A 13,384-nucleotide genomic window follows, 5' to 3' on the forward strand; every position below is an offset into this window, starting at 1 on the left:
TGCCTCCTGCAGGCTGAAGATGAGTAGAATGAGTGCACCCTGGAAATGATGCCACAGTTAGAAGAACAAAGGAAATGGATACATGGGTAGTGCTGACTGAAAGAAAAAGTGTATCATACGGTTACAATTGTAAATTACTAAGACACGCACAAAAAACTCCACATATTGTAAAGTGCACATGAAAATAACTCAGTGTACAGATCAAACATATCAGAGCAGTTGTGTATCAGGCGGGAGAAATGGAAATCGAATGGAACAATAAAATAAAACAGGAGGAGGGTGGGGCACCTGTGTGGCTCAGTCGGTTGAATGACTTCCGCCCAGGTCATGATCCCACACTTTGTGGGTTCGAGTCCCGCGTCAGGCTTTGTGCTGACAGGCTCAGAGCCTGGAACCTGCTTTGGATTCTGTGTCTGCCTCTCTCTCTGCCCCTCCCCCGCTCTCTCTAGCTCCCCAAAATAAATAAACGTTAAAAAAAAATTTTTTTTTTTTTAAATAGGAGGAGGAGCTCCTGGGTGGCTCGGTCAGTTGAGCGTCTGACTTCGGCTCAGGTCATGATCTCGCAGTCCGTGAGTTCGAGCCCCGCGTCGGGCTCTGTGCTGACTGCTCAGAGTCTGGAGCCTGTTTCAGATTCTGTGTCTCCCTCTCTCTCTGCCCCTCCCCTGTTCATGCTCTGTCTCTCTCTGTCTCAAAAATAAATAAACGTTAAAAAAATAAAAAATAAAAAATAAAAAATAGGAGGAGGCTAGCACTATATGCTAACTAATTTGGATGTAAATTTTTAAAAATTAAAAAAAAAACAGGAGGAGGCTGTATAAGTCGATGATGATCGTTTACAGGTGATCTAAGATATATGATTAAGTCAACCCTCCGCCCTAAGGTTAACAAAATAAATTAAACTTACCTTAAAAATGAAAAGACATGAAGCAGAAGACTACTATTTTCTTTATAAGCTTTATGGTGTGGGTTCACTTTTTAAACCATGCACACACATTCTTTGATTAAAAATAAAATAAAAAAGACAGTGGGTAGAAGAAGAAATAAAGGTATGTTATTTAAAAACTCAAAGGTAATCAATAAAGAAGTTAAAATAATCATGTAATTATCAAATTTAGGGAGAAGGAAGAGGAAGAAGTGATGGTTATCAGTATCATTCACAAGAGAGAATAAATAAATATCATGTAAAGTTGATAACTCCAAGAGAGGGATCGAAACAATATTTAGATATCATAAATTCGGCGTCAAAGGAATTAAACACCAGAAATAGTTGAAAGTGGTTGCCTCTAGGGAATGGGACTAGGATATGGTTGGTGTATTGAGTAGAAAAACATGCTTTTCATCGCAAACTCTTCTAGACTACTGGTCTCTATGTAAAATGTTTAATTCCTTGAAGTATTATTTTCACATGGCTATAAAAAAGCATGTCATATGATATAAACTTGATTTTTAAAAGAGCTAACATCTGCTCTTTACATATGTTAACTCTGTTATTTCTCACGATGACCCTATGAGGGAGGCAGGGTTCTCACTTTATAGATGCAAAGACTGAAGCACAGAGAGACCAATTGATTTTTCCATGGTCACCTAGCCAATAAGTGACAGAGCAAGGATTTGAACTCAGGTGGTCTGCCTCCAGAGCGTAAGAGTTTAATGCCAGTGAAGTTCTATTAGCATAATTTAACCTGCTCCCTCCCCTTGGACAAGTACTTTGTTTATAATTTTAGTTCTTATAAATAAGTCTTTGTGTCCCTAAGCCCATAAACCAGGTTAGGTCCCCCAGTTCAATGCTATCATAGTACTATCTGGTATTTCTTTTAGGTCACTTTATACACATGTAACTATTTATTTACTATCATTATTTGTTTATTTTCTGTCTTTCTCCCTAGATTATATACACTGTGAGGGGAGGTACTGTGTCTACTCTGTTCAGGTCTACATCCTTAGATTCTAGCAGGGCACTTGGCACACAGTAAGTACTTAGTAAATATTCATGTTCTGCCTGACTGACCCCTATTTCCTTAGGATGGGTTTATCGAAGTGAAATTACTGGATCAAAATATGTGAACTTTTTTTTTTTTTTTTTTTTTTTTTTTGAGAGAGAGAGAGAGAGGGAGGGAGAGAATACAAGCAAGAGAGGAAGGGGCAGAAGGAGACAGAGAATCCCAAGCAGGCTCCATATCCAGTGCCGAGCCCAACCCCACGGGGCTTGATCTCAAGACCGTGAGATCATGACCTGAGCCCAAATCAAGAGTCGGACAATTAGTTACCCAGGTGCCTCAAAATACAAGAACATTTTAAGGCACTACCGATTGTTCCGCCTATTGTTTCCCTATGCATTATACTAAGTTACCCTCATACCAAAGGTGTATTTAAGTCCCAAATGCATTAAAGCTTTGACAGTAGGGAACGGTATAACTGTAGAATCTTTGTTATTTTGCTATCTTAAAAATATCATTAAATATATTATGAATATGTCATTAAATATTAAATTTTAATATTTTATTTAATTAAAATAAAATGAAAATTTGCTTCTCTGAAATCCGTGAAGTGACTCTTTCCTCTGGGCTCCTTTATTAGTTATTTGTATCTTCTCTTCCATAAATGAGAATTGAGCAGTATTTTAGAAATTGAAGTGCTTAAGAAGAATTTACAATAGTTTACACTTTAAATGTAATTCTGGAGACTCCTTTTAGAAGGATTTTATGCAAAAGTATAAAAATATGGAGAGCGCTTACCTGGAAGATTTTCAGTGCTTTTATTAGTCCACCAACTTCATTCTTCAAGGAAAAAATGAGAGTCGCCCTTCCTCTTTCTAGGGAATGGTCTTTATTTTCCTTATTGTCTTCAATCATGATGAGTTTGGTGTACTTCTCTAAAAACAAAGTATGAAAATAGAGAGGTCGAAAAGAGAAGTTGTGCAAGAGAGGCTGTATTTGACAATATTTGAAACCAAAGACAATACTTGATAACATTAACCAAGTTTTAGTTTCCTCACCTGTGAAACATGGATTTGTAGACATGCTTTGCAAGACTGTAATGAGACCAACGTAAGATAAAACATTGCCTAACAGTGCCTGGAATATAATAGGCATACAATGCATGTTAGTAGTTTCCTTTTCTTTTTTTCTAACTCAATCCTTTCAGGGCATGATTCGTGCCTACTGGCTTCTTACAGTCTTCCTACTGTGCCTGAACTGGCCACTCTTTCTCTGTTAAAGCCTACCTCCTCTCCCGCAACAATTTCAGCACTTTATTTATTTATACTGGGTCTTAAATTCAAGTTTTATTCGCACACGTCTTGTCTTTTTTTTTTTTTTAATTTTCTTTATTTTACATCCAAATTAGCATATAGTGCAACAATGATTTCAGGAGTAGATTCCTTAATGCCCCTTACCCATTTAGCCCATCCCCCTCCCACAACCCCTCCAGTAACCCTGTTTGTTCTCCATATTTAACAGTCTCTTATGTTTCATCCTCCTCCCTGTTTTTATATTATTTTTGCTTCCCTTCTCTTGTGTTCATCTGTTTTGTCTCTTAAAGTCCTCATATGAGTGAAGTCATATGATTTTTGTCTTTCTCTAATTTCACTTAGCATAATACCCTCTAGTTCCATCCATGTAGTTGCAAATGGCAAGATTTCATTCTTCTTGATTGCCGAGTAATACTCCATTGTATATACATACCACAACTTCTTTACCCATCCATCGATGGACATTTCGGCTCTTTCCATACTTTGACTATTGTTGATAGCGCGGCTATAAACATTGGGGTGCATGTGTCCCTTCAAAACAGCACACCTGAATCCCTTGGATAAATGTCTAGTAGCGCAATTGCTGGGTCGTAGGGTAGTTCTATTTTTAGTTTTTTGAGGAAGCTCCATACTGTTTTCCAGAGTAACTGTGCCAGTTTGCATTCCCATCGTCTTGTCTTTTAACAGGGCAGCAAGCCCCTTAGAACAAGGACAAGGCCTTCTATTTTTTTCCATAAATTCAAGAGCCTGGGCAGCTCTGGACACATGGGGGCTACAAGAATAACAGCTAGCCAAGAGAATTCTGGTTCCACATTAAGTATCTTCTTTCTTCTCCGACTTGGAATCCCCCAGGCTGTGGGCCCTGAAAGGCCATTTAGCCTATTAGCCTACAAGAGCTATGTGATTATAAATCCAACTCTGTGTGTGTGTGTTGGGGGAGGTAAAGATATTGTGGGCATGAAAGTGGAGTATAATAACTTTCACCTGAAAAATAAGATCTGGATTAATAAATGGAAACAGTATATGGAGTATTTATTCTTATTAGTTTTCTTATTAATTCTTCCTAATTGCCCAGTTTTGTGTTTCAGTTCTAGTGGAATTAACTTTTAACAACTTAGATGGATGTGAACAATTCCACTGCCTTTTAGCTGCTCACACTCATGGATCCAAGTCTGAAGCAGTATCACCCAGAACAGGTATAGAATGATGCTGTGGCTTGAAGTCACATAGACTGTGTCAAATTCCCCACAGCTCAAACTTCATTAACTCATGGAAGCCTTCCCTGATCTTCCCAAGTCCATTCCCCTCAGAGTTCAATATCGCCACAACATATACCTCCTGTTTATAGCAATGGTCACAGATGCAGTTGTAGCTCGGTTTCAGTGAGTATTTGGTTATGTTCAGAAACATAGAAGGTAGTATAAAATTCCTGGCATCTAGTTGAGAGCTGTCTTCTCAGAAGATGAACTAGAGATCTACCTTGGCATCTTCTCGAGCACCTATTTACATTGCTAAATAGTGTACAGACATATTTGGAAGGTGAAGTCAGACATATCTATTCATTGGTCTGATATTTATCAGTATATGACCTTGGGCATGTTATTTAACCTTTTTTAAAATTATTTTTTAATGTTTATTTATTTTTGAGAGAGATAGAGGGACAGAGTGCAAACAGGGGAGGGGCAGAGAGGGAGGGAGACACAGAATCCGAAGCAGGCTCCAGGCTCTGAGCTGTGAGCACAGAGCCTGACACGGGGCTAGAAGCCACAAGCCATGAGACGGTGAGATCATGACCTGAGCTGAAGTGGGATGGTTAACCGACTGAGCCAACCAGGTGCCTCTTAACCTTTCTAATACAGCAAAATTACCAAACAGTTCACTGGAACTCAAAAACCCGGTACTCTCTCACCCATTTTAAAACACAAAATGTGACTTGGCATCCTGATGTTTTCCCCACATAAGAAAGAAACTAGGCTACTTAGGGCACCAAGAAAAGACTGAGATATATAATTCAACATTTAACAAATACTTATTTATTCATTGGATTTAAAATCAAAACTGCTTAAATATTTTTTTTAATTTTTTTAATGTTTATTTATTTTTGAGAAGACAGAGAGACACAGTGTGAGCAGGGGAGGGGCAGAGAGAGAGAGGGAGACACAGAATCTGAAGCAGGCTCCAGGCTCTGAGCTGTCAGCACAGAGCCCAATGCCGGGCTCGAACCCATGAATGGTGAGATCATAACCTGAGCTGAAGACAGTCGCTCAACCGACTGAGTCACCCGGGCACCCCTAAATATTTTTAATTGTGTCAATTTATTCTCTATAACTAAAACAGTCTCTATGTCAAATACTTTAAAACCAAACACTCCAGTTAAATTTAATAATAATCTGGATTGTTCTGTAGCTCAACTGTTTACTAATGGTAAATGAAATTTCAACTTAGGTGCATTCAAGTGTATGAAGTATCATAGTCAGTGTTAAGGAAGTAAAGATTAAAAAATAAGACAAATTGCCTCCAAAGAATTCACAGACTTATGTATGAGGGGTGGGGGAAGGAGAGGCAGACCTCCCAATAAGTACAAATAAGCAGAAGAGAATGGGACCCTGAGATCCAGCTATGATATCTGAGGAGCACATCACCCCCTCATTTCCCCCACGCCATGACCAATATCCTAAAGCTAATTGGAGATGGCTTCTGGCCCATCCATAAGTCTGATCAGAAAGGATTGATGGATGAGAAACAAGAGATCCTAAGAGAGACTTATGGCTTCAAAGAAACTGACCCTTTGGTGAACTTTAAGTATACACAGGAAAGTCTGAACTGGTGGCTCTGGGCTAAAAATTCAGGGATGCATTCTCACACTGCTTTTAGAGATGTGAAAATCTTTGGAAACATTCTTATCTAACTGTCATTCTTTTTGTTCCACCCAGAGCATGGGTGATTTTGTCCTATTATATGCAGATACAAACAATAAGAGAGACATAAAACCAGATAGCAAATTGCTAGTAATAAATTCATCTACAAATTTATCTAGACAAGTTCTGATTTCTATGTGCATCAGTTTCCTTATTTACAAAATTGGAGGGAGGATAATTGATATCAATCTCATGGTTATAAGGAGGAGTAAATATATATATATAATGTATAAAACTGTTAGAACAGTTGTTAACCTACACCAAGTACTCAATAAATATTAGCTCTACCAATGGGAAGTGCATCCCAAATTTCCCCATCTTCCAAAAAAGACAAAATGTTAAATGTAATAAAATTGACATTCTAAACTACCTTAGCTAAGAATTTTTCTTGCTCTGGGAATTAAGCATTTTACAAGAGGGTAAAGGTTGTTTTGCAACATAAAATGTAAGTATTCTTTTGTCTTGAGGTGATTTTCAGTTTCATTAGTTCTTTTATTATGAAACTCCTAAAATATACTGTTCCAAATCACAAGTGAAGAATTTAGCAATTCTTTTGCAAACAAACAGATGAAGACTCCGGTCAGCCTCTGTTTACTAAGTCCCCATTTTCCTTGATATTGTCACCATGACATGCTGAAGGAAGAGGATTCTGCAAATAAAAGCTACTTCCTAGACCACCACCATGTTCATAATGAAAGCAAATTTAACAACTGGGAGCAAGGATCAGAGAACAGCAAAGAAAGGTGATTTTTGCCAGTCAGTGGGAAAACTGACAGAATTTCAGATAGCCTGACAGTTCACCCTTCAATGATCTCTTAGAGATTAGAATACAACTCTTCATATAAAACTATATAAAGATTTCCTTTCACATTTCAAAACCAATCCTTAATTTCCTCGGGGAACCACTGTAAAAAGGCACTAACACTCATGGTTGATCTCACTCCATCTTTTTGGGATTCATAATTCTCTCTTCTTTCCCTGGTTCTGGAATGGATCCAGTTTTGCTACCAATATCTCTTTAGTGGGTTGGGGCAGAGAAGGGTGAAGGATACATTAGTTGAATATTTATCATGTACAAGGCATTTTATGTTGAGATTTTGAAACATTCCTATCCCTCTTGTTTAAGTCAATATAAGAATGAAGTTTCTCAAAAGGAACTTTTGCTAAGAAACTAGAAGAAAACAATTCTCACTCACTCCCCTATTGCCACCCTCCACCCACCACCAGATCCCCCCAAATAAGCTTACAGAGCACAGGGGTTTGATCTCCACTGAAAGTTGGCCATAATTTTGCCTGGTTGAGCTTATGAAGCATAAGTTCTTTTTTCCTTTATTCAATTACCCCCAAAGCCTTTTCAGAACCTCAAAATTTTCTCTTGTCACTTTTTTTTTCCCTCCTCCCCCCCCTCCCCCCTTCAACATACCTATCCCTTCCTACTCCTTCAGAAGAAAAACCCACAGCACAGACTGGTAAGATAAAAGCTATCGAGTGTCCAAGAGGTCACACTTGTTTAAACCCGTATCTCATCAAGACAAGTATAGATTTTATTTTTAAAGTAACACTCTAATGAGCCAATGCCAACTGGTATTTTCCCTTTTCCTGTAAAAGGCAGGGAGTCATTCTCCTGCCGCATTTCCTGGCTTGACTGGAGATGCACTGGTGTGGAGGATATACCATTGGAAATATGGAGGACATCCCAAGAAGGAGGTCAGAAGATCAACAGTCTCTTTAAAGAGTAGAGGTCAAAGTGTTTACATTGACTAACTCTTTTCTCCCCTCAGTTTAATCAGTAACAAGTATAATTTAAATTTATCTGATCTAATAATCATAAAGAACTATCAAATTAAAATATTTGGAAGCACGGATGCTGTTTGAAGACAGAACTAAATGGTGTGGGAAGGACTGGTATGGAGGGAGAGAATCTTCCAGAGAATCTTGATTTTCTTTTCTGACTGGGGGAAGGGAATAAAAATGAAAGTAGAAATGAAATACAAAAGAAAACAGTGTCCATGAAAAGCATTTTTCTAGGGAATACAGGCACTGGCAAAGAAAATGGAAATAGAAGCCACATCCTTATCTGAAGATAAGCTAATATGATAACAACATGTATACAAGTGAACTTCAGTGCTGAAATTCATAAACCACAGATTATGGCTTCACGCAAACACTTGTAGTTACTTTAAGCTGTGCTCGCATCTCCTTTTAAAGCAAATAAATGAATTCCATTCTTCTTTAATAATTAATTGACAGGCACAAACTTTTACTGGACCAGAAAGTTTAACTCTAGTTTCCCACCCCACCCCTCAAGCCAACTAGACTAGAACATCAGTTGGGAATTAATTTTAAACCACTGAAACCAAACGGTCAGAGGCAAGGTTAAGCTTACCTGTTGAATCTGAACCACTAGCACTGTTTGTCAGTTGTAAGTTTGTACCAAAGCTCTTAGTACTGTGTTAGGGTGCCGGTGATAAAGATGGATGTGAGGCTGAGAGGCTTTGCAGCTGAAATACTCTTTCCTTTGGAAATGTCTAAGGGATGGTTCCCTTTTTTGTTTTTAATGTGTGTTTATTATTGAGAGAGAGCACAAGGAGGGAGGGGCAGAGAGAGAGAGAGAGAGAGAGAGAGAGAGAGGGAAAGGGAGAGGGAGAGAGAGAGAGAGAGAGAGAGAGAGAGAGAGAGAGAGAGAGAATCCCAAGCAGGCTCCGGGCTTGTCCACACAGAGCCCAAATTGGGGCCCAAACCCACCAACCATGAGATCATGCCCTGAGCTGAAATCAAGAGCCAGATGCTTAACCCACTAAGTCACCCAGGCGCCCCTAAGGGATGGTTCCTTTAATGAAAGAAGGAAGAAAGAGATGTTGCTATTTGAGAAGGAAAGGAAGAAGAATGCATTTGTGTTTGCTAACATAAAGGAGTCATACATACAGACTTCAGTTCAACTGTGAACTTGCTGAGAAATGTAAAATGCAAGAAATACCCACCTCACAGGATTTGTTGTGAAGGTGAAATAAGATGATGTGTAAAGAGCCTGTTCTTGGCACACAGCAGGCCCTCAAAAATTGTGTCTTTTCTCCCCAAAGAGGGTAGAAGGAAAGGAGAAAAGTCATCACAGGGGTACAACTCTGACTCCCCAGATCCAGATTCCCAAGAGTAGTTACCTCCTGGGGGAGTGACCCTGCCTCCGCCCCGTGCCGGCCCACCGTCCCCAGATCCGCGACCAGGTCCCCGCCAGTAGGAGCCACCCCACTCACCTGTGGTGCTGCCGCCGGCGATAAGCTGGTGCTGCCGGCGGACCAGGGCTGCCCGCCTCTTATAGTAAACGGGATTCGGAGAGGGCCAATGAACGCCCGAGGCAGCCGGACAGTGGCCAATGAGAAGGCCGTTCGCCTGCCGGGCTGGAGAGAGTTGGCCGAGAGCTGACCCCTGCTCGGTGAGGACCGTCCCTGCCAGCCTGTGCAGAGATTCGCGCGCCTTAGCCTTTAGGTACAACGGACTGGTGTTTTAATTAAGCTAATGCCAGGCCATCCTTAACTACATAAGTCTAACATTAAACAATCCGGAGTCGGAAATTCCCTCCAAACCAAGATGACATCTATTTTCAACATAATGACCTCCTGCCTATAGTCTTGCCTGCTTCTCCAGATTGGCACCAAGGCAGGGATTCACCCACCTCCCACATGCCTCTGTGCTTCTAGGTTATTTCGTCACCATTCTTTTGGTGCTTTCCCTTATTCCTTGAGGCAGAGCAATTGTTGAACTTTTTAGAAGGGAAATGCTCATTACTCTTCCAATTAAAATTTAAAGCTGCAGGCAGATGAGCATGCTATATTAGTAGAAAAAAATATGTGAACAACATGGCACAGAAACCAAAAATTTGGACGAAGTTATTTACTGGTTGAGTGCTCAGTCTAGGGACTGAAGACTATAGTTGTAGGACATTTTTTCTTCAATTTTTTTAAAGTCAAGTTTATTTTTTAAAGTTTATTTATTCAGAGAGAGAGAGACAGCGCATGCAGGGGAGGGACAGAGAGAGAGGGAGAGGACAGAGAGTCCCAAGCAGGCTCTGCTAAGAGCACGGAGCCGGAAGGACTCTGTCCTGCAAACTGAGATCATGTCAAGTCAAGTTTATTGCTGTATAATTTACACACAGTAAAATTCACCCTTTTGAGATGTACAGTTCTGTGAGTTTTGACAAACATATACAGTTGTGCGACTACCAATCAAAATATACAATATTTCCATCACCTCAAAAAAGTTCCCTTGTCTTAATCCTTCATCTATCTTCAAAGCAAGCAATGTGGCATCTTTAAATCTCTGACTGGCCTGCCTATCACTTGTAAGGACCTTTCTGATTACTTTGTGGCTACTCAGATAATCCAGGATAATCTTTCCATCTCAAAATCCTTAATTTAATCACATCTGCAAAGTCGCTTTTGCCATGTAAAATAACATATTCACAGGTTCCAGAGATGAGGATGTGGACGTATCTGTACCAAAATTAGAAGATGGGAAAGGGTCTTTCTCCTTATGTTTGTACTATTCTATTTCTGTGGAAATCTATAGCAAGGAGTTTTCTGATCCTGAGATGTGCCTTTTGAGATATAGAAAGTACTGGTGCCATGGATGGTAATGAAGAAACACCTCATTGCACTTCCTGGATCTTCAGCAGAACCTATCTGAGACAGGACACATCCCAACTCCACTTCTCATTTGCTAAGCTGACTTGGTGGTATGTTTGGATTGCCCCCCCCCCCCTTGATCTTTGCCAGCTCCTTCTCCTCTTCCCTCCAGATACCCATGGTTCTTCTGAGCAAAGATCTAAGGCCCTCTTCTCCTCACAGTCTATACACTTTTCCTTGCCAATGTCATCTTCTCTCGTGTCTTTAAGTGCCCTTGGTAAGCCAACAATTCCAAAATATATATTCAAAGCCCAAATCTTCCTTCTGAACTCCAGATCTTCTATGTCCAATAGCTTATTTTATATCTCCACTTCTGTAACACACTGGCATCTTAACATATCCAAAAGAGACCCTGGGAAAGTAACAAGTGTTGGTGAGGATGTGGAGAGATCTGAACCATTGCACACTGCTGGTGGGAGTATAAAATGACTCAGCCATTGCAGAAAACAGTTGGTGGTTCCTCAAAAAGTTAAACAAAGAATTAACATATGACCTGGTAATTCTACACCAAGGTATACACCCAAAAGAACTGAAAACAGATTCTTAGACAAATCCTTATACACAAATGTTCACAGCAGCATTCATCACAATAGCCGAAAGGTAGAAACAAATGTCCATCCAAATGCCCATCAGTGGATAAATGGATAAACAAACTGTGGTATATACATACAATGAAATACTATTCAGTGATTTAAAAACAAAAACAAAAAACAGGAACATACTCATACATGCTACAACCTGGATGAACCTGGAAAATGTTACACTGCCTGAAAGAAGCTAGACACAAAATGCCATATATTGTATGACTCAATTTATAGGAAATATCCAGAATAGGTAAATCAAGAGAAACAGATACAGTGTGGTGGCTGCCAAGGGTGGGGAGGAGGAGCTAAAGAGTAAGTATTTAATGGGTATAGGGTTTTATTTTGGAATGATCTGATTCCAAATATTTTGGAAGTAGACAGAGGTAGTGGTTACACAACATTGTCAATTTATTAAATGCCACTGAATTGTTCAGTTCTTTTTTAATTAAAAAAATTTTTTTAATTTAATGTTTATTTATTTTGAGAGAGAGAGAGAGACAGAGACAGAGTATGAGCAAGGAGAGGGGCAGAGAGAGAGGAGACACAGAATCTGAAGCAGGCTCCAGGCTCCGAGCTGTCAGCACAGAGCCCTACATGGGGCTCGAATTCATGAGCCGTGAGATCATGACCTGAGCTGAAGTCAGACGCTCAACCAACTGAGCCACCCAGGTGCCCTGAACTGTTCAGTTTAAAACGGTTAATTTTACGTTATGTGAACTTCACCTCAATAGAAAAGGTAAATGATTTCCCTGCCCCCCCCCCTCAAGTCTCTGTCCTTCCTGCATATTCTTCTTTCTCATCTCCTTCATTTCACAAATGAAGAAATTTGGTCTCTTCTATCTCTAATACAGACTTGAACTCATGCATTCCTCCCCATCTCCTCTGCCACTCTGCCAGTCAAATACACCATCTTGTCTCTGAAATACTGCAATTGTCTCCTCACTGGCTTTCCTTTCTCTTCCTCTATTCTCATTTTTATTTTATTTTTTTTAATGTTTATTTTTGAGAGAGAAAGAGCGTGAACACGGGAGGGGCAGAGAGAGGGAGACACAGGATCTTTAGCAGACTCCAGGCTCTGAGCTGTCAGCACAGAGACTAACGTGGGGCTCAAACCCATGAACTGTGAGATCATGACCTGAGCTGAAGCCAGATGCTCAGCTGACTGAGCCACCCAAGTGCCCCGCTCCATTCTCATTTTTTAAATATGCCAAAAACTATTGTCGAGTCTACACGATAATTTTTGCCACACTTTACAAATGCAAACACAATCATGTCACTACACTGATCATAACCATGTAAGGCTCCCCATTATTCATATGATGAAGTTTAAAGTCTTTCATCATCTGCAAAGGCCTCCAATCTGGCCCGTATGCACCTCTCTGGCTTGTTGCCCTTTCACTCTCCCTTTCTTCACCACATTCCTTCTACTATTGCATTCTAGTCCTCTCTGCAAAGCTCCTTCCCGTTTCAGGACCTTCCCACATCCTTACCCTGAAGATCTCCACCCTCACACTCCAACCCTGACTCTTCACCTGATTATATTTTCTCATCCCTTATTTAAGTTTTCACATAAGGATCAATTCCTTCCCTGAAGTAAACTATCCCCCAGTCTAAACTAGGCTCTCATCCGCCCCTTTCTTCATACCCTGCCCTTTTACTTCAGAGCACTTGTAACAACAGCTATCAGTTATTTGTGTGATTCTATTTACTTATATCTCCCACAAGGAAAAAATTTTCTGTTTTTTGCTTTTGTTTTTTTTGTTAAGTCTCCAATGGCTATCCCAGTGCCTGGCACATAGGGGTTTCTCAATATATTTGTTCAATTAATGACAACTGAATGATAGAACCTATTTGCAAATATGTGCCCATATATGCATTCAATCTAGCATTTCTGTAGAACTCATTCCCAGATGTGCAATACTGCCAAATTGCCTTCCAAAAAGATTATATCAG

At 39.9% G+C, this 13,384-nt stretch overlaps 1 protein-coding gene across 2 annotated transcripts in view; it reads right to left on the reverse strand.

The window, feature by feature from the left end:
• TPH1 (tryptophan hydroxylase 1) overlaps positions 1–11,944 on the reverse strand; it is a 34,298-nt gene extending 22,354 nt beyond the window's left edge. Inside the window, exons 1-2 of one of the 2 annotated variants that reach the window (XM_003993033.5) lie at positions 9,420–11,944; positions 2,736–2,872 (exon numbers count right to left, since the gene is read on the reverse strand). In XM_003993033.5, coding sequence (XP_003993082.3) covers positions 2,736–2,852 — 117 coding nt within the window. In that variant the 5' untranslated portion in view covers positions 2,853–2,872; positions 9,420–11,944. Of the gene's footprint in view, positions 1–2,735; positions 2,873–2,995; positions 3,385–9,419 lie in introns of those variants that run through there. The other variant, XM_023239630.2, reaches the window with a different exon arrangement.
• Between the last annotated feature and the right edge of the window lie 1,440 nt (positions 11,945–13,384).

This window comes from Felis catus, chromosome D1, assembly GCF_018350175.1.
Source record: "Felis catus isolate Fca126 chromosome D1, F.catus_Fca126_mat1.0, whole genome shotgun sequence".
NCBI lineage: Eukaryota > Metazoa > Chordata > Mammalia > Carnivora > Felidae > Felis > Felis catus.